Source organism: Mustela nigripes, chromosome 4 (genome assembly GCF_022355385.1).
Source record: "Mustela nigripes isolate SB6536 chromosome 4, MUSNIG.SB6536, whole genome shotgun sequence".
NCBI lineage: Eukaryota > Metazoa > Chordata > Mammalia > Carnivora > Mustelidae > Mustela > Mustela nigripes.
In genome coordinates this window covers 96752839-96777602 of record NC_081560.1, presented here as the reverse complement: position 1 = coordinate 96777602, position 24764 = coordinate 96752839, and the positions used below count along the sequence as shown (strand labels likewise).

The window sequence follows — 24764 nt, the reverse complement described above, 5'->3', positions numbered from 1 at the left end:
CAGGAGCTCCAGGAAGGGGGAGAGGAAGCGGACGTGTCCATGACAACAGCAGTGGGCCCTCGTGACTGGTGAGGGCCCAAGTAGGAGCCCTTGGGTGAAGCCAGCAGACCAGTTGGTGGCACCGCCGTACACACGGGGAAACTGAGGCCCAGCTTCGCTTGGCTCCAAACACTTGGAATCCCTTTGCTGTCTACAGTCCACCGAAGGAGGATTGCATCTTTTCTAAAATAGCTTTTATTTAAGTTTTTGACAAAATGATACCACTTTATCGATACTGCCTTTGTCAAAGTCACAGGCTACACAAACCCCTTTGAGGAAAAATAAGTACAGAGGAGCAAGTCAAAATCGAGTCTTCCAAACAGTCTGTCTGGTTTGAAAGGGAGCCACAAAGGTAGGCCACCCTTGCTTTCAGTCTTGTCACCCGCCTCTTGGGCTGAGAGCCGTTCAAGGAGGGAAGTCTGCTGGGGGACCCTGAAATGTGTGGTTGACTTTCAAGAACTATTCAATGCATTATATATATTTTTAAATTTTATTTATTCATTTATTTGAGAGAAAGAGAACAGACTCACTGCTGAGCAGGGAGCCCGATGTGGGGCTTCATCCTGCAATCCTGGGATCAGGACCTGAGCCGAAGGTAGACGCTTCACCAACCGAGCCCCCTAGGAGCCCCTCCCTCAGTGAGGTGTTGTTTTTTTGTTTTGTTTTTATTTTTTTGTTGTTCCTGTTTTTTAGATTTTAACTCCTTTAGAAAGGATTTGCAAGGACTGAAAATATGTTTTCATTGAAACTTGGACGTCAGCAGTTTATAACGCAGATTTCTTTTAAAGTGAGTTTGCCTCAGCAGACTTGAACAAGACCATCACGTACATTCCTATTACCTTGAACCCAGCCATGTAATAACATGGGGGCAGTTTCAGTTATCCTCTCAAAGTAGAACCATTAATTTAGAACAGAACTGGAAAAAGATGTTAGATTTCCATTATTTTTCACTAAAATTTATCTAGTCTAATCCTGGTTCTGCCCCAGTCTGAACTGAATTTAATTTCCCCCAGACTTATTACAAATGCCTGATCAAGGGGCTTTGAGCACACCGGAATCAGAAACCTTCTTGGGTCGCTCCTAGGAAGCCACAGATCCCTTGTGGCTCAGAGGATCGTCTGGTGCTGGGAAGCGTCATGCCTGCAAAGCAGCAAACCAGAACAGACGCCCTGGGGTCAGGTCCAGGCTCCAGCAGTTTCCATCTGCTGGATGCTGGGCCAGCCCTTCCGCAATATTGAGACTCACATCTCTCATCTTGTTGGGGGACAGTGACACGGGCCTTGCAGGGCATTCACGTTGGGCCCTGGCATGGCTGCTGCAGTTTTCAGAGGTGGAGCTCCCCACCTGCCCAGGCAGAGGTGTGGGCCCCTGGCACCGTCCACCTGCCTGGACACCGCTGACTTTCCCACTTTCCTCCTCGTGGCCCCAGCCGGATGGGTACCATCAGCACATCCCACTTCCTGTCCCTGGCAGTTGGTGGATTACAGCCTGACTTCTCCATAAGTGTTGACACGCCTCCGCCCCGCCAGTGTTCATAAGAAAGTTTCTGAAAACCTCAGTTTACATCCTTAACCTTGGAAAATGTGCTGAAAGCAGACCTGGGAGATCTCCCAGCTCAGAACGGTTGATTGAAGGTAAGGAAGGAAGACCAAGCTGGCCAGGGAGCTCCTGGCTCAGAGCCCTCCACTCCCTACTCTCTTGGCTTCTAGGCCAGTGTTTGGGCCCCTCCCCCAGCCCTGCTCAATCCATGCATCCTGGGGTGGGGCAGACAGCACTGGGTGCAAAGAACTGGAAGTACCCCACTTTCTATCTTTGCACGGTGGTCTGGGCCAGAGTAAAGGGCTTCTCAACCCAGTAGGGGGTTCTGAGCCTGTGAGTCAACCAGCAACATGTGCCTGGTGCATGACATGGGAGTGAGCTGGACAGCAGAGAGGTAACCCCCACGGCTGACCTGCTGGGGACCCAGGGCCAGAAGCCATGCTCCCCAGAGTGCAGATCGGGGCCACTGGGATGACGTCACTTCCATCCTGATGGTTCTCAAACTCCTCCCATTTGGTCTGCTGCTTTCTCTGTGCAGGGAGTGCATAAAAAGTGACAGCAGGGCTCCAGGAGTGCCACAAGGTTTTATTACCACTCCAAGTGTTTTATCATAGGCCACAGGGCCCTGCTGGCAGGGGCTGAGCGGCCTGATGGAGCATCCCTGCCCCCCTCACCTCTGCAGAGAAGCATCTTACCCTATTGATGGGATTACGTTCCCTGCAATAGTACCATTTTATGTTTGAAAGCAATGATTTACTTAGATTTTTTTTTTTTTTTTGCAACAGAAAAGAGGAAAATTGAGGAATCAGGGGTTTGTTTTTCCCACTGAATTGTCCGGTCAGGAGGCTTCTGTTCCCAAATTTGCAGGCCTGATTCAGGGTCCGGGTGGGGGCCCTTCCCTGCCGTCTGCAGCCCACAGACATGGGGTGCTTCATTCCTTGAAAACACGCCTCAAGGGGGCAGGCACAGGGGGCCAAGACCTTTCCAAAGGGGGCTCTTCTTAGCCTGAGTTGGGCCTGCCCTGTGAGGTCAGCGCTACTCACAGACTCCCCATTTCACAGATGAGGAGACTGAAGCACAGGCCCACGGTGCCAGGTTCCTGCAGCTGGTTCTCATTGAAGCTAGACTGCGGCCCAGTCTGATTCTAGAGCCTCCCCACCCCCGCTTTGCCGAGGGAGGCCTCAGTGGTCCTTAAACATCCTCAGGGCAAACACTGCTTTGAACCTGTGGTCGACTCCCCGAGCAGTGCTCACGGCCCAGAGGGGGAAGTGAGTCTCCGCTAGTATGGAGCCTGCTTGAGGCAGTAGAGGCTGGCACTGCGGGCCTGCGCTGCTAGTTCACCCCCATCCGGGTGTGACCCACACCCATATGTACCCTTGACAGTCCCAAGCCCGCCCGGGAGACCATAGGCCGACGGGAGGAATCTCCCCTGGCTGAGCTGTGAGCTGCGCAGGGCAGAGACCCAGGCAGGTGCCCTGGGCTGAGATCTCACGTCCGTATTTGTTTGCAGAATGAGCCCCAGCACTGCCCAGGTGGTGACTGACCAGGCACCTCATGGTGCTGGATGTCCCTTCAGCGGCTGGCTTTGGGAGGTACGGTAGAAGGTGGCCACCCGTTACCAAGCATTTCTCTTGGTGTCTCAGTAATCGCTGACGTCCTCTCCTGTGTAGCACTGGACACGTCCCCTTCCACCCCCAACTGCTGCTGCGTGGGGTGGCTTCTTGCCTTTCTGTCGTGGGGGGTTTGTCCCATCACTGGCCAGCAGCTCTGCTGTGTGTGGGAGGGGGCTAGAGCAGAGCAGCCAGCGTACGTGGCGAGGCCCTGCCCTTGGGGCACCGTCTGTGTCTGCCCCTGCCCCGGGCCCGGCAGCCCGGCCTGCTCTGGGAATCCAGAAGCCGTGGACTTGGCCTGGTGACAAAGTACATCTTAGCTTTTAATACTGAAGACTATATATAGACCTCCGGGGGGAGGGGTGGTGGCTGCGAGCGGCAGGGAGGGGAAGGGCCGGTTTAAAGAAAAATGCATTTGGGCCGGTCAGGAGGTTCAGTACGGGGGCCGGACCTGATTTGGGGCAGGGAATTGATAAACAGACTTCAGCGTGATCAAACTGTTCTGGAGAAGCTGACAGTGGTCGTCGTCCCAGACAGGCTCCCTGACACTGAGCGTAGAGAATGCCAGGAGCTCGCCGGGCTTGGCAGAGGACAGGGCAGACAGCATTCTAAGGAATTATCTGGACCCATTTGTAGTTTCTAAATCCGTTTCTCGTTCGTGTTACTGCGTGCATTCGTTTATATTTCGACCTTCAGGCAAAAGACCTTTCTTCGTTGTTTAAAGGTCACTTTTACAGACTGCCGCGCATCAGCTGTATTTGAATATTTGATTTGTTTCGTGGAAGTGTAACTTCCGTCCAGTGAAATGTGCACTACCGGAAAGAGATGAGTAGGTTTCTATAAAAACGCATGCGAGCTGCAAGCTCGTCCCTCGGTCCTGATTGGCTCCCAGGGGATTGTCACGGTGTGGCCCGGCAGACGTGGTGACCTGCCCCCGGTGCGCTGTGCCTCCAGGCTGACCCTGCCTCCCCTCCAGCGAGGACAGTCCTTGTAGGACTGGACGATCCCCATTCCTGCTCCTGTGTTCACTACTTTGCAACAGGGACTTGACCCCACGGCTCGCCCTCTCCTGCCAGCCAAAGTTTACACCAGGGAAAAGGGACAGAGAGGGGGCAAGAGAGCTGAGGCCACTTGGTCAGGACCAGGTGACATTTAGAGGCCACCGGAGCTCCCACTCCGCCGAGGACACAGACTCCTGAGGGACTTGGCAGACAGGCCTGGATTCAGAGAATACTCGGACTCTGGGTGCCCTGCATTTCCATTTCGCTGTCGCGGGAGCACAGGATCGGGGCTCTTTCTGGCCTGTCGGCCTGAGGGTCCATCCCCCACCTCAGCCATACTGGAGGAGTGGGGACCCCGTGGGGGCCACTTGCATCAGGCCCAGGGAAGGCGCTGATTGGTCTTGACTCACCAGCGTGGCTTGACTCACTACTTAGTAGACCTAGGGGAGGCAGAAGCAGCCCCCCACCTCCGGCAGCTTCCCCGCCTGCCCAGAGACTGCCCACCCTGCCCGCCCGGCTCCCCGCACCTCTGCACAATCCACTGCTGGTGGGGCCCCGCCCACGGGGGACAGTGGAAAAGCCCGCGACAAACTCCCTTTCTGGACACAGTCTCCATTTAAAATGCCATCTTGTTCCTCTGACTGCTTTTTCCATGCTGTTGAGGTAAGATGGTTTGGTTTGGTTTGGTTTGGTTGAAAGCACCCTGTGTCTCCCCAGAGGCTGCACCCTGTTCCTGTCACTTGGTTGCTGGGGCAGAGGACATTGCTGGTCCCGGGTATTTCTGCTTGACCGTCCCTTTCCCTGGGAGCGCGGGGAGCTGAAGCTGTGTCATGTTGTAGGGGGAATGGAGCCAAAGAATTTTGTGACTGTGCTCTTACTCTGCCCTGTCTTCTCAGTATTTTAAAGTTCAGCAGATTCTTTCTTCTTCGTGTGACTCTCCCTGGGCCTTGGGGAGCCGAACTGCATGCAGGCTGATTGGGCGCCAGCTGTATGCAGGCAGACCTGGGAATGGGCAGCAGGTGGACTCATCAGAAGTTAGGATTTGGGCTGCTCCGCTTGTCTGTGCAGCGGAACCGTTTGGCCCGGAGACCCCCGGCAGTATCAGACACGCGTCCTGGCGCTTCCCGAGACAGGTGGCTGGGAAGCAGCTCGTACGCTCCGGCCTGGCCGTGTGCCTGTCTGCCCCGAGGTGTCCTGGCATTTCAAGAACTTCCTGCTGTAACCCTGCGTGCCCCACTGCAGCTGGGCGGCGGGGGACACGGGTGGCAGGTGGCCTTGCTGTTTGCAAGGACGTTGGACTGGGTCGGAACGCCACGGTGCTTACCTTTCCTGTTCGATCTCGATTCGGGGTTTACTCCTCAAAAGCCCCAGGTACTCATCTGTCTACGGGCCCTTTGTGTGTTGCAGGATGTGAGGATCTTCAGTGAAGATGGGACGAGCAGAGTGGTAGAGATCCCAGCAGACATGACGGCCAGGGACCTGTGCCAGCTGCTGGTTTACAGAAGTCACTGTGTGGACGACAACAGCTGGACGCTCGTGGAGCACCACCCGCACCTGGGACTAGGTAGGGAGCCTGCTGGGGGACCTGGCACGTGGCCAAGCAGGCGGCTGTGTCCCCACGGTGTCCCTGCCTGGACAGCGAGCTGTCTGTTTGTCGTCCCCATTTCACTGCACACCAGTTTCTCCTGACACTTCTCCTGCATCCCTCCCCCACCTACTGCTCCCAGAATCTTGCTTCTGGGAGGGTGGCAGCGGCCGTTCCCGAGGTCACGCACACAGCAGGAAGGTTCCTTCTGTGACTTGGCTGGAGAACTGGCTGTGGTAGGTGCTCAGAACTTGCTGCACAGGTCTGGGCTGGGGGGAGCACCGTCCCCGCATCCCCGTACCCACGGCAGCTCGTCCCTCTCCTGGGAGTGGGAGTGGAGTGCCGTGGAGACGGCCTGCAGAAGTTGCAGGGTGTAGCCCTGGCCTGGTTCACAGTGTTCGCACAGGTTGCGCACACGTGTGTGTCTCATGTTTAGAGAGCAAGAGATGATTTTGAAATAGGTGCTGTTTGTAGAGCTTACTGAGGTTTGGTGGGGTTTCTTGCTCAGGTGGTCTTTTTCAGGTTAGGAAGCTTTTCAGACTTCTGTTTAAATTCTTACCAGATAATGGCTGGTGCTTAGGAAATCATAGGCATACACCTAAAACCAGAATGTTCTCCAAATCAGCAACTGTGCCTGTCCCGTGTGCTGCAGGAGAGACTGCACAGGTCACAGAGTTCTTTCCGTGGTTCCAAACTTTCCTCCTAAACCTTTCGGGAAGGTGAATAGATCAAATTTAAACTTCTAAGGCTGGAATATTCATGTAACGAAATAGTGTTCTTTAGGATGTTGTTATACAGTCTAAGCCTGAACGGTGCTACTAAATTTGAGTTGACGTTGTTTGTTGTTTTTTTTTTTTTTCTTAAAAGATTTTATTTATTTCTTTGTCAGAGAGAGAGAGCGCGAGCAAGCGTGCACAAGCAGGCTCCCGGCTGAGCAGGGAACCCGAGTCAGGACTCGATCCCAGGATCCCGGGATCATGACCTGAGCTGAAGGCAAATGCTTCACTGACTGAGCCCCAGGGGCCCCCTGCGTTGGCGTTGTTTCAAGTCCCTGTTTTCTAGCTCCCCTGTGCAGTCAGACGCAGCGCGCAGCTCACGATTAGGAAGAACACTTTCTCCCTTAACTGTTTTGGCCCATCTCCAGTGCACCTCCATCGCCAGGCCCGAGGAAAGTTCCTCCATCATCTAGCAGGCTTCTTGCACCAGGTGCATTCACTGGTGCCACCTGCAGGAACAATGCTCAAGCCCCATTGTGGAGCTCCAGTTTGGGGCAGCCATGAATGCGCCCTACATTGTTCTGTTGGGGCCGCCAGCAGCATCTTCTGCTGCCAGGGAACTGGAAATTAAACAACAGTTGGAGCCCTGTAGCGTGTATGGACACGTACACAGGCCACGCTTGGGTGTATACACATGTATACCAACGTGTGTCCATGCACTCACACACACACACACACACACACACACAGAAGGAACTTTAAAAACACAGCTGTGGACTTGGACCCCAATATGATTATTCCCGAAACCCACTCAAAACTCAGAAAACGGTTAATTTGAAAGGAATTGTAGAAAGGCGTTCTGCAGGTATCGCAATACGCGAATATGTTTGTCCACACATATAAAGTCGCACGTATAAAATGGAGACAGATACACACAAAAAAATCAAACACAAAGACTGTGAGAAATTTTGATTCACGTATTTTTTTGTGGTAGCCCTTGATCTCACAACCATCATGCCAGAGATGGAGAATTTAGGTATGGTAAAACTTCAGCAGTCATCGTCCACGTGAAAAGGAATTTATTCTGCAAAACTCAGTAAAGACCTGCGAGTGCACACACAGTATTCTCAGGGTGCGATCGCTTTCTGTTTTTTCCTTGTCTTATTCACGGATGGACTTAACATACTTACTTAACATACTCTAAAGAAGGTAATTTTTTTTTTTCTGAGATTTTATTTATTTGAGAGAGAGCAAGAGAACTTGAGCAAGGGGGGGAGGGGCAGAGGGAGAGGGAGAAGCAGGCTCCCCGCTGAGCAAGGAGCCCTGTGTGGGGCTGGATCCCAGGACCCTGAAGTCATGACCTGAGCTGAAGGCAGAGGCTTAACCCAGGCATCCCTAATCTTATAAAACCAAGTTAAAGTGACAAAAAAGGAAGGGAGAAAGGAAAATGGTGGGGGGGGGGGTGCAGAAGAACACGGATTCTGTTTGACCAAAGGAAGTCCGTGACATTAATTGCAGGTGCGTGACGAGCCCTCGGGGCTCCGCCTCAGCAGCTTCTCTGCCAGCGGCTCCAGCGGGGTCGGCAGCAGGGGAGCAGCAGCTCCTAAGGCCTGGGTAGTGCAGGACATGGGAGCTTCTAGAGCTGATCAGTCCTGCCGTCTGCAGGTCCACAGAGCCTCCAGCCTTCATGCTCCTGTATCTCCTCTGTGTGCCCTTTGGTTTGTGATGCAAGCTGTCCTTTTTAAAAATTCAGCCACGTTGCTGTTGAGGCGAAAATCCTGCTCTTACCCGTGTTCAGTAGCACCTGAGGGTCAGCAGTGGGGACAGTGGGGATAGCGGACATCCAGGAGCCCGCTGCACAGGCAGGCACTGGCAGGCACTGTAGCTGTGCCCATCAGAGAGCCACAGGATGTGTCTGCACTGAATCCCCACCATCGGGCGTGAGTGTGCTCGTCTGGTGCAGAGTTCTTTAATGGAGGATGTTCTGGAGGTTGTCCCTGGGTCCTGGCACACAGTCAGGGGACCCCCACTCTCGGGCAGAGCCGTCCAGCCCCGTGTCCTCAGTTACTGATAGCACCATGTGGAAAGTCGCTTTCTCGGTTGTGCGTTGGGGATGCTCTGGGGACGTGTGTGTCCATGAGGCCTGAGATTCTGGTGCCAGGCCCACAGCGCCTCAGATCTGGAAGGCTGGTATGAGGCAGACCATTACCCCTTATAATTGGGGCATAAGTGAGCTAATTCCAGTGACACTTTGAGCCTATGTATGGCCTCAGATTTGAGGATTTCAAGGCACAATTACTACCCAGATCTTCACAGGTAAAATATTGGATCCTTAGCGATATTAAACTTTCTCCCAGGCAGGAGTGATGTTCTGCTTGCACTAGCAGAAGACCGAGCATGCATGTGTGTGGCCGCAGCCCTCAGCGGCCCCGTTGGTGGGGGTGGGGGAAGGGAGCAGATGCAGAGGTGTCCACTGGTGCTCGATGGGCAGCGCCTCTGGCTGGTGGGAATGTTCCTCCTCCCTCTGAACTGTGCTGCAGCCATAGCTGGGTCAGTGCCTTTCCTCAGCCCCAGCAGCACCTCCTGAAGTCCCTTACCCCTCAGGGCCGTTTGACAAGTTGGGGCAGAGTCCTTAGTGATGGACGGTCTTAAGGAGGCTGGTCTGTGCCTTGTAACTTCCAGCCGTGGCGAGCTGCTCCCTGGTTGTGATCTGTTCACATTCTGCCTATCGGTGGGGGGTGGGGGGGTGGGGGGTCCTTGGCCTCGGCCTTTAATGTAGACATCACAGCCTTGAGAACACTGTCCCCGACCGAGGCCACTCAGCAGCCACCAAGTACAGCCAGAGGGACCAGAACAAGGAGGGCTTGGTTCTGCCATCTGGCCCGAGCCCATGCATGGCAAGACTCCTGAGGGCCCACTTCTGCCGGGAGGCCTGCGTGTGGAGGACATGTCTGGAGAGCTAACAGTTAGCCTGCCGCTGTGTTGAGCGGACAAATGATCATTTTATGGGATTTTGTGCAACTGGAACCAGGGGCATGCAGACGACATCCTGGAGCCCCTGTGGCATTGCAGGTGTCACTGCGGGTAAGCTGCATCCCCAGGAGGGCATGGGGCACCCCCTCCCAGGCCCTGGGTGACCACGAACCCCAGGACGCATGAGCAGCAGAGTCCACTGTGCATGGAGCAGTGACGGGAAGGCAGCTCCCGGAAAGTCCAGGGATTTGGTGAATTCTGTAGTTGTGAGAATTAAGTTGCTCCCTCTAGGAAAAAGTCTAGCTGTTAACAGCTTTGCATGTGTACCTGGACCCACGAGAAAGGTGTGGCCGTCACCCCCTGGAGGGCTTGGCTGCAGGGACACTGCCATCTGGACATGCGGACAGGTGTCAAAGGAGAGATGGCGTCCATGTTCAGCCCTCAGTGCTCAGAAGGGCCTCCGAATGCTGACCTTCCCCATCTCTGTCTCCTTGTCGCTCTGTGCAGCAGGCACCAGAACGCTGTCCTTTCCCCACAGCGTTTGACCCACAGCGGGGGTCGTTTGAAAAGAGGTATTTAGAAGGAACGCTGCTTATCGGGTGTGTCCAGATGTCGAGGTTGTTTTCCGTGGCATCTCCCTGTGTGTTCACAGTCCCCAGTCCTGCGGAGCCCGGAGCTGCTGTTAGGAGCCTGCTGACAGCAGGAGCTGCTCCCTGCGATGGAGGCGGGTGGAGGGGGGCACGGGGGCGGGGCGGCAGGGTGGGAGGCCGACGCTAGCCTGGCCGGCAGCTCTGGCTTCTGCCAGGACTCACGTGCCTGCAGCACAGTTTAAGGCAAAGATCTGCCTTCTTGAGTTGTGTGATCTGTAACCTTTTTGTGTGTTTAGTAGGGTGGTGGCGTAGATGCTGGTTTTAGTGTCAGAAATTTGAGAAAAGAGAGTCCCCCTTGAGGAGTGTCTGACTCTTCAATCTGTACAAGAAGTCCTCCGGAACACCCTGATGAAATGTTGCTTTCCGTTGTGATTATAGGAAGTTTACGGACAGTGATGGGATTATTTAATAGACTCACCCGAGGTCGTTTGAAAATACCTGCTTTTAGGGGTACCTGGGGGGCTTAGTCGGTGAAGCATCTGCCTTCGGCTTAGGTCACAATTCTGGCCCAGGGTCCTGGCATCCGCCCCGTGTCGGGCTCCCTGCTCCGCAGAGAGCCTGCTTCTCCCTCTCCCTCTGCCTGCTGCTCCCCCTGCTGGTGCGCTCTCTGTCTCTGTTAAATAAATAAAATAAAAGCTTTAAAAAAAAAAGAAAGAAAGAAAGCAAACCTGTTTTTAGAATCAGAGAGAAAGTGAGAACTGGAGAAAAGGGCTTTGAGCTGATTTGTCGGAGTGGCTTTTCGATGGCTGGGAAAGCTGGTGCCTGGCATCCATGGCAGACAGGGGTCTCTGGGAAATGGGTCACACACAGACTTCCTGGGCCCACGGCTTGTCCTAGGCTCCTGGCCCCCTGCGGGCTAGAGAAGGGGAGCCCCCTGTGGGTACCTGAGCCCCTGCAGGAGACCCCTGAGGGACCCAGAGCAGAGGAGGACACATCTTTCAGGGCGCATGGGTTCCCTGCTCCGCTATGCTGGCTGCCCTGTGCCCAGCGTGTGCGCAGCCGTCCCGGGATATTGTCAGGGTCGGGGGGACCTGGGGAGGGAAGAAGCGGCTGTCCAGGAGCGCTAGGGCCCGTGCCTGTGTACGCATGTGCCCCTCCGAGCTGCTGCCCTCCCCCCGCCGCGGTGGGGCTTCCTCGTGACCCTGTGCAGACAGAACGCTCTGCTTCAGACCGTGGCATCGTCCCGTCCTCGCTAAGGTCCTTATAGTCCCGCGGGTCTGTTTTTCCTTATTTTGCTGGGTGAAAAATTTCAGGTTTATAAACCAACCATCCGCAGGTTCTGGGTGCTTGACTTTGTCCCTATTACTACAGAAATGGTTTTTTCCTGACTAAACTTTGGAACAGAGGTCACTGATTTGATTTGCACCGGAAACGCCGTTTTAACGAATGCCAACCTGAAGGAGTTCCTTTTTAGGAAAGTAAAGGCAGGGGTCATGATCGCGCGCTCAAGCCAGGCACGGCTCCTCCCTTCTCTCGTGGGGACGCGCGGGGCGGGGGCAGGGTCTCTTGTTGCCGGTGGATTCCCTCGCAGCCAGGAGCAGGCAGGGCTTTCCGTGGCTCATGGCTGGCGCCAGGCGTGGCCCCGGACTTCCCGGCAGTTGTGGGAAGGATATTCTGGGCCTTGGCAAATTTGGGCTTCAAACATGTTTTTACCAAAGAATCCTCTATGTGGCACCAAGGCTCTGGCCGTGGGAAAGGAGGAGGGGGCTTTGGAGGACCCGCCCCCTGGTCCGAGCCAGGTTTGTGGCATCTCCTTCTCTGCCATCTTGCCATCAGTTCACACGGCAAGGCTGCCGTGCCTTTGTCCTACTGAACACTCCGTTATCCCTGGTGGTCGGTTTCCTGCTGAGCGGACTTCCGGGAGGGGGCGTGGCACCATCAGAGCAGGTGCCCTGAGTGTGTGCCCACCTGTGCGTGCCATGCACGGCATGTTTTCCTCCTGCTCCAGCAGCGTAATCCAGGCTAGGAGAGCAGCCCCACGTGTGGGTGGCATGGGCCTCAGCCCTCGAGGCCGGGCGTTGGGACAGACCGCGGCGCGTCCCTTCCCGTCCTCTGACCAGACTGCCTGTCTGTCCATGGAGCTTCCTGACTCACCGGCTTTGCACTCATCTCCTCTCGCCCACCCGCCTTCCAGGGCTCCCTCCAGACGCTCCTTGTCTGCGGACATCTTCCCGGTTGCTGTAGCCCCTGTTCTTCATGAGAGCAGGAATTCCCCTGGTTCAAGGGCAGCATCATTTGCCGCGAGTCTTTATTGATTTAAGTCTTTATGAACACGTTCCCCGGTGCAGAAGCCGGGATTGACGTGAATCCCTCCCCCGACCTGTCGCAGTACCCCTTGAGCATTCGGGACCACAAGGCAGAGAGGTGTCCGTGCCGTCTATCCTGGTCCACGTCTGTGCTCACAGCGGGTACACAGGAGCGGAACAGTAGCCGGAGGTCATCGCTGGGGCGATGGCACCTGGCCAGCTCTGCCTCTATCTTCTCACATGTGTGTTTTTCCTCCACAGAGAGGTGCCTGGAAGACCACGAGCTGGTGGTCCAGGTGGAGAGCACCATGGCAAGCGAGAGCAAGTTTTTATTTAGGAAGAATTATGCAAAATACGAGTTTTTCAAAAATCCTATGGTGAGAGTCTTAACCTCTTTAGGTTCAGGGTTTCGGACTCTCGAACTCTTGGGGTTGATGTTTGGGATCCGTAGCAGCCGTGGATAATGGAAGTGAGACGGATACGGGGGTGGCAGAGGGTTTGAGAACCCGGTCTGCTGTCTCACGAGATGTCCTCACTCGGAACTCGGTCTCCGATGCTTAACTAAATGCCCTTGTGGTGGCCAGACGTGACGAGAGCGTTTTACGTGGTCACAGAGGGAAAGGGGGTTAGCTTCTGAGTGGGGAGAGAGGCGGGGCAGGTTTTCCAGTTACATCAAAAGGTCATGGTTGAATTGGTTCGACCAAGAACAGATCGGTTCAATATTCAGCAGAAGAAAAACCCATTACTCTCTGCAAATAGCTAGTAATACTACGTGATTTGTGGAAGGAGGAGTTTCCAGGCACATCGGGTTGGATCTTTCTTTCCTTTTTATTTCCCTGGGGGGTGGCGAGGGAGGCATGTGTCCTGGGACCCGTCAGGGTCCGGGGCCCCCTGCTACTTAGGGGAGGGAAAAGACGTCATTTTAGATACAGATGGACGTCCCCACGCCTGTAGGAACGTTTTGAACGCTAGGGGCCCTGTAAGGCTGTTTTTCCCCACTTTTAAACCAACCTAATGTATTTGTTTTCCCATTTCCTTAGAATTTCTTCCCAGAGCAGATGGTCACTTGGTGTCAGCAGTCCAACGGCGGTCACAACCAGCTTCTACAGGTACTGGGCAGGGACGCGCTTCTGGGTGGACGTCCTCTCCAGTGGCTGTGGTGGCTCCCCAGAAGCTAGACGGGGTTGCCACCTTTGTACCAGCCCTGGCTCCTATCGGGGTTTAGAGTAACCAGAAGTAATGGTTGGTTGGGAAATGGGGGTGTAGCCAGGCTCCTTCGTGGCGAAACACTGACCAGCAGGATGAGCTTCCTCCAGGCTAGAAGCAGTGTGAGCAGAAGGGCAGGACAGAGCTCTGGGGATCTCCACACAGACCCTGAGCTCCCTTACCGGGAAGAGGGCTGGCATAAAACCCTTGAGAAGGTAGCAGAGTGTACGTTAAAATGAGTTTCATATCATGTCTCCCTCTGCCTTCTGAAGTCTGTTTGAGAAATCGTGGCCTTTCCCCAGCCCCTCCCCGTGACCCTGGCTGAGTTGCCCATGCTCTCCCAGGGAAGATGGGAATGGGGACAGTTAGGCTGTGCCCCGAGAAAACGTGTCTGTGTACGGCATGTCGCGTGAGAGAACAGACCTTTCACGAACACAGCCAGCATTCTCCAGGCGGCCTCAGGTTAAGAGAAACCACGAAAATTTAGCTCCTGCAGAATTCTGCCTGCTGTCCTGCTTTGTCTGCTCTCTGGATTACCAGGCCTGTTTTCACCTCCTGAACGGTGAGGGCTTCAGAGCTCCGTTCTGGGGTTTCTCAAAGCCCCCTTGATCCCTACGCCCTGACCCTGACCACAGCATTTGTGCTGTGTCCACTGGCCTGTCCACCTGCGGGAGGAGCCGTGTCCCTCTCAGTCCCTTGAAAAAGACCCAACCCTGTCACTGCTCCGGCCTTGCTCCTGGACCTGTCTCTTGACCTCGGTTTCCCAAGGCAGGCATGCTGCATGAGGGGTCAGCTGGGACGTCAGTGTCACCCAGGCGTTCCTGGAGAGATGCATCAGCTCACCTTTCTGTGGAGAGCGACACGGTGGATGTGACGTGCTCGGTCTCCTTCCACACGGCTCCCAGTGCTTCCTGTCACCCTAATTTTTAATGAGGCTGCGTGTTTTATGGGAACCCAGGAGAAAGGGAGGGCCCTTAACCCTCCTGTCTAATAGGGGAATCTGCGACGTCCTGTGTTTTCGTCAATGCTGGGAAGGTCCATTGGCTCGCGTGGGCATGAATGTCCTGCACACCGATTTACGTGGGGTTTTAAGGTTTTTGAAAGGAAAACCATCGTTTGAAAATGCTTGGTTTGACCAAAAATGAGTGTTTTTGTAATTCAGAAGATGTCAGAGTGTCCACGACGGCAGTGAGACGCACCTGCTCCTGGCCGGCGGCAGCAGCTTCTGACTCTGACGCGTCTCTCCAACAGAACTTCCTGAACTCCAGTAGCTGCCCTGAAATCCAGGGGTTCTTGCACGTGAAGGAGCTGGGGAGGAAGTCGTGGAGAAAGCTGTACGTGTGTTTGCGGAGATCAGGCCTTTATTGCTCCACCAAGGGGGCGTCCAAGGTGGGTTTTAAAGCCGCTGCTGCCACCACCGTCACCCCAGGCTGGGGGCAGTCAGAGGGGACGCGGCTTCCTTGGAAAAGCACATCTGGGTCCCCCGCGCTTGTGATAACTGGAGAAACTGTCTCCCAGTTCCCGGCCCACTGGTCTCCCTCGGAAGCCGGGCGACTGCCCAGACCTGCGGGCCCCCCGGCCGGCCAGCCCCGGTCTTGGGAGCAGAGTCTCCTTGGCGGCCTGAGTCCCTGGAGGATGCTGACTCAGTTTCCAGGGTATGGAACTGGGCACCCGGGCTGGCCATGGGGTGGCTGGTAGATGGTCGCCATGCTAGTACGCATTACCGTAGATATTTCCAGGAAGGGATTGGAGCTGGGCATGTATGTCCAGGAAGGGCAGGTGAGAGATGGAAGCTACAGCGGCAGGTGTCCACAGCTGGGGTGCTGGGGGCTCGCCCTGCTGGCTGGTGTCCTTGCACACTCCCGCTTGCACACTGTCCTTGTGTGTGTGAACACACCCTGCAGTGGGAGAGGGCCCCACAGACTGTGGCCAAGTGTGCGTCATTCCAGGAGAGAGGAGGGAGGGTCTGGGGGGACCCCAGGCTAGGGCGCTGGGGGCCAGGCCACCTTCAAGCCACTCTGGGCGGTTAGTGGCTGCCCCGCGTGAGCTGGGGACGAGGGGCGGGGGCAGGGGCAGGTGGAGCCGTTTCCATCTCCTACGGGGCTGGGAAGGCAACTTGATTTCCTGACTTCCCAGGGCCCTCGTGGAAGCTGACCCCAGAGCAGGAAGGAGAACTAGGATGAAGGAAGGGCAGGGACGAGGATGGGACAAGCTGTCGAGGGAAGACTGTGGGATGTCTGGACCTTACACACCACGGCTGCAGAGGTGGCCCGGGCCAGACGAGGCAGCATGCTCTCCACTTTGAACCTTAGGCTCTAGATGTTCTTTGGTCTTCACTTTGAATGTTTGGTTCAGGAGCTTTGATGCAGCATATGGCAGAGTCTCAAATAAATATGCTGTCTCGTGGGGTTTTTGGCTTTTTTAAAGATTTCGTTTATTGCTTTGAGAGAGAGACGGCGAGCATGAGGGAGCACAGGCAGGGGTGGGAGCAGCCAGCAGAGGGGGCTGAGCCGGGAGCAGGGAGCCTGACAACGCGAGGCTCCATCCCAGGACCATGGGATTATGACCTGAGGCAGACGCTCATGCAACTGAGCCGCCCAGGAGCCCCACTGTTGCAGTCTGGGCGAGGGCTGGGTGCCCTTGGTCCTCCTCAGCACTTACTCTAAACGACTGGTGGGCTCTGAGAGAGGGATGCACACAGAGTGTGCACAGACCGCCCCTTTGACGAGCACGCAGGAGTGCCTGCTGTCTGCCGGGTGGCTGACCCCCCTCTCCCGCAGGAGCCCCGACACCTGCAGCTGCTCGGGGGCTTGGAGGAGAGCAGCGTCTTCTCGCTGATCGCCGGCAAGAAGCAGTACGGTGCGCCTACCGACTACGGCTTCTGCATAAAGGTACTGCCCTCGTGCCCTGTTTGGAGTCTGTGTCTCCCTGTGGCATCCCACCAGGGACTTCGAGATGGAACCCGAGACTCCTGTCTTGGCGCTGGGGTTGTTTAGGTTATTTTGTTACAGAAACACAAGTTCCCGGTGCACTGATTCATTCCCACTTCCCACTCTGTGTCGCTCTCTGAGTAGCTAGCACCTTGGGGAGAGACAGAGAACGTGGTGGGCAGTGGATCAGTGGCTCCGTGGCTCAGCGACCCCAGCCTGTCACTTGGGTGGTCTCCGGGGTACTGAGAGCCAACACTTCCCATATGGGCTTATGTTCCCCGGGACAATGGGTGTGCCCCCGCCCTGCCTCTGTGCTCACGTGTGTGAGAGCATGGGCTCACGCATATTTCCACATGTGTACACATATGAACACGCATATTTGCTCACGTACATGCACATGTGCATACACGTGCACACACAGATGGGGACACATACATATGCTCACATACACACACATGCGTACACATGCACATGCAGACGTGGATCCATCCTGTGCTCAAACACGCGCACACGCAGACATGGATCCGTCCTGTGCTCACACACATGTACACACAGATGCGGACATGTGCTCCCATATGCACACTTGCACACCTGTGCAGAGCTACGGGAATGGAGATGCACACGTATGTCCGTGTGCACATACCCATGTGCAGGGCCCACTCTCCCCGGTGGAGGCCAAGCCGATGTCAGGGACGGTCACAGTAGAGGCTGCTTCCTGTGTACGCAGGGTTCGTGGGCTGCTCCGCTAAGGGCCCTCCCGCCCCGTCTCACTGTGTCTTCCCAGCTGCTCGTGTGGGAGCCGTAGCGGCCCCATAGCTCACACCCACTCCAGAGAGCGCGTGCGCGGACTCCCCAGCCGGGCTGACCTGCGAGCCTGGACCCTACCCAACCTGAGGAGAGGCCAGGGAGTGGGAGCACACTGTTCCCACAAATCCCAGCTTGTGTTTCACCTGGCGAAGCTTCCTGGGCTTGTGAGGAGCAGGAGCCCAGCACCCGAGGTCCCCGGGAAAGCAACACAGGGGCGGCCTCTGCAGGGGCTGGGGCCACAGAAGCCCGGGTGACCAGCATCCCCTCCATTCCCACCAGTGCACACTTGCACCGGGTCCCCCCCGTCGCCAGGTAAACCCTGCCTGTGCTTGGGCCCCTGCCAGCCCTCCACAGCGGCATGTGTGACAGTGACCCTCCACCCTCCCCAGGCTACTTGCCCCCCAAATTCCCTTCTCCGGGCTGACGCTGTCCACAGTCTCTGGACCGTTCATGGGTCCCACCTTGGGGCCACTCAGATATGCCACAGGTCCTGACCCCATCAGGGGCTTCTCCCCTCACTGGCCAAGCCCCACAAGGAGCCCTTTCTCAGCTGCCACCTCGGTCCAGCTGGGAGGCAACCACACACCTCTTCTTCCATAGCTTTGGGCCCTGTTCTCCAGTTGAATCCAACTTTCCCCTCACAGAGCTGGGCACCCCCTTGCCCCATGGCACCCACCACTTTCCCTTGTGAGAATTTGTGTCCTCTGCAATCCCTCTCTTTGGAGCTGGCCGAGCCCTCGTGGCTAAACCCAACCCAGGCTGGTCCATGCCAGGCGGAGAACGCAGCCTCTCTGGTCTCCTCCTGTGGGCTGGGCGTGTTCTGCATTCACCATGTCACATTCACGGGGTCCCCTCTCACCTCCTGCAGCCCAACAAAGTCAGGAACGAGACGAAGGAGCTGCGGTTGCTGTGTGCCGAAGACGAGCAAGGCAGAACGTGCTGGATGACGGCGTGCAGGCTCCTCAAGGTACGCAGCGTCCCGTGTGCGCCCTGCGTCGCGTCGTGGACAGCCCTCCCTGTGGCCCACCAGCCCTGTGTGCCCGCACGTCCTTCCAAACAGGGTCTCAGAAGCTGCTCCCAGAGGCTTCCCGTTAGGTCAGAGCCGACATCCGACCGCGGTCCCTGCCGTTCGGGGATGTGGTGGGACTCAGAGCGGCGCCCCTGGTTTCTCCCACCAGATGCCAGGAGCACCTCAACCAGTGAGACAACCAGAAACGTCTCCAGATGTGACCTGATGTCCCTGGGTGGGGCGTGGGGGCGGGGGACTGCACCAGCTGAGAGCCTGGGGTCTAGGGAAATAGGAATAGAAAGACCAGAGCAGGCACCAGGGAGAGAGAGAGCACGTCGCTCATCAGGAGGGTTAATGACTTCAGAGACGGAGCATCACACTCTCGCTTCCCAAAAAGCAGGGGCCACGAGGGAAACGTGGCACACCATGCAGCTCCCCACAGCGCCCGACGGACGTAGCGTCTCCTGCCTACACGTTCTTAAGGGAGTCTGCTGCGTAGAACCACGGTGCCCTCGGCAGCCACTCCCAGTAACCTCCATGGTGATTGCGTGTGACCCCGTGGTGATCCCGTGTGACCCCGCGGTGAAGGCTAGGCATGTAACGGCAGAGGACACCTCACTTCTGCGATCCTTGGAAAAGCCCCTTTGCGCACACCCATGCCCCACATGGCTGCCGTTCCTTATGTACATAAAGTGCATGGGCATCGCAGCGTTGTGTGCAGTGGTTGTGCAAGGTGAACGTCTGGGTGTCTGGAGGAGAAGGCGCGGTCAGCAGTGCTGACCCGTGCCAGGGATCTAGGAATCTCTTTATGAAAATGCCAACCTTCACCAAAGCTTCCAGCCAGGCAGAGAGTCAGGGCAGAGCCACCTAGAGAAACAGACCTGCTGAAGGAGGCATAGCTCGTGACCACTTGGAGATGCCGGGGGCCACCTGCTCCAAGCAAGGGCGTCCTGGAAGCCTCTCTTCCCCAGAACTGCATATTGTTTTATTTTTGCTGCCTTTTAAACAGAGAGGGGTTAAGTGCAAAATGTTACTATTTTGTAACATTAACATTTCAGGGAGGGGACGTTAATGTGGGTACAAGACACTGGAGATTGGAGGTGACTCCTTGACAAGCCAACTGTACAGGTTATGGGATTTCCATTTAGAGGATACTCCTCGGTGACATGAAGAACGGGGTCCCCTCTGGAGTGTGTTGTGGGAAAATTCCCGGGACATATTATTAAGAATTAAAAAGCGAAATGCTCCCTCGGTTGTAGGAGCAAGGAGAGGAGAAGCTAAAATGCACCTGTGGATCTGCTGGTGTGCACGGGGGCCTCGGTGAGACGCGGGTGGGGCAGGCGGGAGGGACACCTTCCGTAGTTCTGTATGCGCGTGATTTTTTTGGATCTGCGATATATAGTCTTGGAAAAAGCAAGAAAGGAAGCGGGAGCACAGTAACGCTGTGGGATTGGTGCTTTGGGGTCGTGCACAGCCAATCCAGGGAGCGAGGACTCCGCCAGGCATCGTGCGTGGGATGGCAGGGCCAGCGGAATGGAACTGGGCACGGGGAGGGAAACGCGCAGAACGAGCGGTGACGGTCATATCCAGTGTTACCGTGAGCGCCAACAGGAATGCGTCCCGTCGGAGGTAAACGCAGGATCAGAAACGTTGCAAGTGTTTGCTTTGGGCCAGACTCTGCCTCACGTCTAACCTCGCCGTAGCTCGGTGGCACGCGTGCCCGTCGTGATCCTCCCTGGACTGAGGACAGTGCTGAAGCCCATCGCGTTCTGCCTGGGAGCGGGGGCCAGGGGCCTACTGGTGTGCACACCATCGGCTCTGGGGCCCCACATTGGGCTCCAGAGCTCGCCACAGCAATCCGCTGCCCTCCGTGAGAGCCAGCAGGAAGGGGAGTCCCGTCCACGTCTGCACGTGGCCTTGTTGCCTCCAGTCAGCCCCAGACCCCACATCCCAAAGGCTGTTCCTGAAGGAAGTGAGGGTCTGGACTGAACAGCTACTAGTGTGGTTGACAAGCTTGGGCCACTCCGGTGACACAGAAGCTGAAGGGCACCCTCAGTTCCAGCTGGTTATGCGCCGCAGCGTCTTACTGCTACCGAGCAGGCTGATGGACCTCCTCCCACATGAGAGCGCCTTACCTCTCCACCCCCCTCCCCGTCCCATCTCAAACTGTCTCTGTCTCAGAGCAGGAAGCGAAATCAGAAGACTCTAGACCTTGCCTCGTACCCTGACGTTACCTTCAGAATGGGGTGTGTTTTCTCCCGGGAGTCGGAGCTGTTTGAAGCCATAGGAAACCTTATAAAATGAGTCTGTTCCCTCTGCCCAGCTCCTGTACCAGCCGCCCGGATGTGAGCGTGGACTCAGGTCCCTCACTGTCCGTCTCCCTGACAGGGGACCCGACCCATCCATCCACCCTCCCTGGGCTTGCTCAGAGCCAGGTCTCGGTCCAGAGGTCATCTTCCCTGGAGCCCCCGCCCCCAGGCCCTCTCGGACAGCCAGGATTGCCCGGCACTCAGAACATAACAGATGCTTGGAAAACTGAGCTGGATGACAGCGGGCACCACCCAGACTCCTGTGTCTGCCTGTGACTGTTTCTTTTTGAAGCTCTTCCTCCTGGTGTCCTAGGCAAGGCCGGCATCAACCCGGGGTCGGCAGGGGCAGCAGGCGGGGGCTTGGACCTCAGAGAGTCTGGGTCTGGGGCTGGAGTCCAGGGGTCTCAGCGGCACAGACTAAGGAGACACTGGGCTGTGCCTTTCCACAGTTCACCAGGGTTCTTGTCGGTAGTGAGTGATGGCAGGTCCCCAGAGCGCTAGTGTTCAGACTGTCCTGTTCCCAGAAGGCGGTCAGACATGCATGTCCTCCCTGGAGGAAGCGTCGCCCTTCTGCTGTCCCCGGTGTATCCAGGAGTCACTCGTGAGTGATGGCTAAGACTGCAACAGCTGTCTGCGTTGTATTAAAATCCTGGGGCTTGTTGGAGAGCAACAGCTTATTTTCAGTGAGCCAAGGACTTTTGGTGCCTCTGAATACCATCACAGGTCCTCTTTACAGAATAGCTTGAGCCTGTGTAGGAGAGCATGGGCCCTGCTGTCCCCAGAGACGCTTGCGGGACAAAGCTGGCAGGTAGTATCGGCTGCCGTTCCTCCTTCTTTCCTATTGCGCAGCTAAATGATTTCGTAGCCATGCGGGGGGCGGGGGAGCGTGGAGGGAACATTAACCTTTGTTGCTGTGCTCTATTATCTCCCCCATCCTTCTAGAAGTTTCTGAAACTGCCCTAGAAATTCCTCCCCAGGAGGGAGGTGTGGCTTCCCAAGCGCAGGTTTCAGTAAGGAAGGCTTGCTGTAGAGACACCCCAGCCCATGCGGGCAGTTCAGATGTCCGTCAGAGACCGTCGTCCCCTGCAGGATTCCTGAAGCACCTCTGCTCAGAGGCGGCCTGCATGCCCCACCCTGCCCCGTCTCTCCCTCCCCACCTCTGCCCCTGTTTCCAGTGCTGTGTGCCAGGCTTCCAGGCCGCAGCAGCCTGAACAACGGGAGCAGGACGAAACAGGAGAGCAAGTGAAATGGACAGAAGGTAGAAACCAAGGTGTGTAAAAACAGGGAACTTGAAATGGGGAGAGGAAACGCCCACTGGACTTCTCTACCTACTGTTGTCTTTTAAGAAGGGAATGTGTGCAAAAACAAAGGAGACCCTAAAATTGACTGCAAAATCCAGAAGGAGAAAATCAACCACATTTTTAGTTTCTCTAAGTTTCCAGGAACATTTTAAGTTCTGTGTGGTGCGAACGGTAACAGACCGTGATACCTGTGAGGCACGTGGACATGTCGGTCAGCATCCCGTCCTGCTTCTGGGGCTACACTGTCCCTCCAGAACCCGCTCAGATTTCCTCTCCGTGAATAACCGAGGGACACGGTTGCTTATTTGTACGTCTCCTACAAGACCGTAGCTACCTCAAGGTTGAAAGCGCATCTCGTACTCGCTTTGCATTCCTGGAGCTGAGCCTTCCCGTAATGGATGGTGACCCTAAACCCTTGTGCAGTCTTTGCACAGGGAAATAAACTTCCATCTCGCTTAAGAACGTCAGTGTTGAATGTTTAATTTCATTCCAAGAGAAAGGGACAGCGTGTCATTAAGAACGTCAGTGTTGAATGTTTAATTTCATTCCAAGAGAAAGGGACAGCGTGTCATTCACGAGGCGGTGTTAACCCCTCAGACACTGTTGCGTGTGGTGAGGCTGTTCGCTCGCGTGGCACACGTTGACTCTGAACCTGCAGCCGTAGCCATGCCCCTTATGTGGGGACGTCTCTGCAGTTCCTTTACACCCCGGAGCAGGACATCAGCTGTCACTCATCTGTCTTCTTTGTGAAAGTGTTGCATTCAAGCAGATGTGACTAGGAAATAAGAAACATTTTGCCCAAAATGGGAGCGAATAATTCTATGGCCACGCGTTTTGTTGTTTTTTTTTTTCCCCAAGCAATGGAAGGAAGTGTAAAGGAAGAAGAATGATTGGACCGTGTTTCTCTAAAACCCACTCATCTAAAATAAAAAGAGAATACTGTTAAGGAATTGGTACTGTATGTCGTGTACAGACGGTTAATAATCTGAAAACTGTCATTTTATGCCAATAAAACTACCTCTCTGAAGGCTGGAGTATTTACTTGTAAGTGGGGAAAATGAGAATTCTTAGTCATGGAACTTCAAAAAATAACTGTGGGAAGTAGACAGCTTCTTTAATACTTAAGGCAGACATAATATTTCAAGACTACAGTGCAAATAAAACACAGTTCGATACCTGCCTAAAATCAAACTAGTTAGATGGCTCGTGGGTCAAGGACGAGTCCTCCGAGTGAGTTATTGGAACCGGGAGCAGTCTTGGGCCGTCCTGAAGGGAGGGTGTGTGTGTTTCCCTTCTTATTCTTTTTTTGGCCTCAATTTGATGATTTTCTTTAATGCTTTGAAAGGGATCCTTAGGCCATTGATTTTGAGCCTTACGTTTTCAACTGTTTGTCATGTTTGTACAAGTATTCGATTCGGAGTGTTGGTACACACACCTGTGTGCACGCATGCCGCACACACTTCTGCTTAGAAGACCACACGTGCACACACGCACGTATGGGTGTGTGTTGTTAGGTCACACAAGTTTGGAATACTTACGTCTCTGGGCCCCTGCGTGTGCGCTCTCTCTCTCTGTCAAGTAAATAAATAAAATCAAAAAGAACACATATGTCTGTTTGACATCGATTCTTTGGTCCTTCTGAAATCTGCTGTTACCTGCATCAGGGACACCCGCCCCGACGCCTCACCCCTCCCCCGACGTTACTGTGGGTATGTCTGTGTCTGCACGATTTTTTTTTTTTAAGATTTTATTTATTTATTTGACAGACAGAGATCACAAGTAGGCAGAGAGGCAGGCAGAGAGGAGGAAGCAGGCTCCCCGCAGAGCAGGATCCCAGGACCCTGAGATCTTGACCTGAGCCCAAGGCAGCGGCTTAACCCACTGAGCCACCCAGGCGCCCTCGTCTGCACGATTTTTCTCCTCCCTGCTGCGTTTCTGCCTTTGCGGGTCCTCGTCTCTGACCACCGTGCGATCAGACTTTCTCCTCTGGTCATCTTGACGTTCTCGTTGGCGGGTTTGTTGGGAAAGGTGTCCTTCCACCGCTTCTCAGGAACGTCGGTGCTTACGTCTGCCATTTGCTGTTTCTTTTCCGTTTGCGCCATCAGCCTGTGTTCATCTCTTTCCCCATTTAAATTGTTTTTGGGGGGTGGGGGCAGGGGAGACCCATCCGTTAGTTTTATTTCTATTTTTAACCTCTGTCCACATTGTTTTTCTCCTTCTCTCTTTCCTGGCTGTCTTGGCACGATCTTCCCCTCGCTGGACCCCAGCGTGCCCGGCTGTCCCCACCGTGGCTGCGCAGGGGTGAGGCTCTTCTCCGTATCTCATCTTAGATTTCAGTTCTTCCCATGTCTTAAGCCTCTTAAGACTTAGAAGAGCCCGTGTCGTTAATTGGGACTCCTGTTCATCTACACCCACCCTTTCCTGGGTTTGCGCCCCTTTCGGGGACCAGAGGCATGCCCAGTTCTTCCAGCGTGGGTCTGCTGGCGCGGCTGCCGTCGCCCGAGATGGGTTTCGTTTGCCGTCATGCTGTCTCACCTCCACTGTCGAGGGAACTGTCCACAGCCCGGGGGGTGCCTTCCACCCCCCGCCGCCCTCTGCACCCCGTTCCACTGCCTTCTCTCTGCGCGTCCGTGGAACTCAGCCGCCTTCCACTTGTGGCTCCGGTGACCGTGACATGCGCTCTTCGCTGCTTGGGTTTGTCGCTCTGTCTCCGCAGTCGTGCTGGGATGGGTGGGGACGTGGGTTTCTCCCTGGTAGCCTGCCCCGAGATCCTACAGCCTTTCATCTTTCTATCCGTTCTGGAACATGCTTGGCCGGCAGCCCTTGAGTACTTCTCGCGGCCT

The 24764-nt window shown here is 55.4% G+C and overlaps 1 protein-coding gene across 6 annotated transcripts in view; it reads left to right on the top strand.

Moving 5' to 3' along the window:
- Positions 1-24764, top strand: part of GRB10 (growth factor receptor bound protein 10) — a 171978-nt gene that overhangs the window by 132005 nt on the left and 15209 nt on the right. For all 6 annotated transcript variants that reach the window (XM_059397196.1, XM_059397198.1, XM_059397195.1 and 3 more), the window contains 6 exons: positions 5597-5753; positions 12621-12736; positions 13400-13468; positions 14817-14954; positions 16346-16456; positions 18171-18269. In XM_059397196.1, the coding sequence (XP_059253179.1) occupies positions 5597-5753; positions 12621-12736; positions 13400-13468; positions 14817-14954; positions 16346-16456; positions 18171-18269 (690 nt within the window). The remainder of the gene's footprint in view (positions 1-5596; positions 5754-12620; positions 12737-13399; positions 13469-14816; positions 14955-16345; positions 16457-18170; positions 18270-24764) is intronic.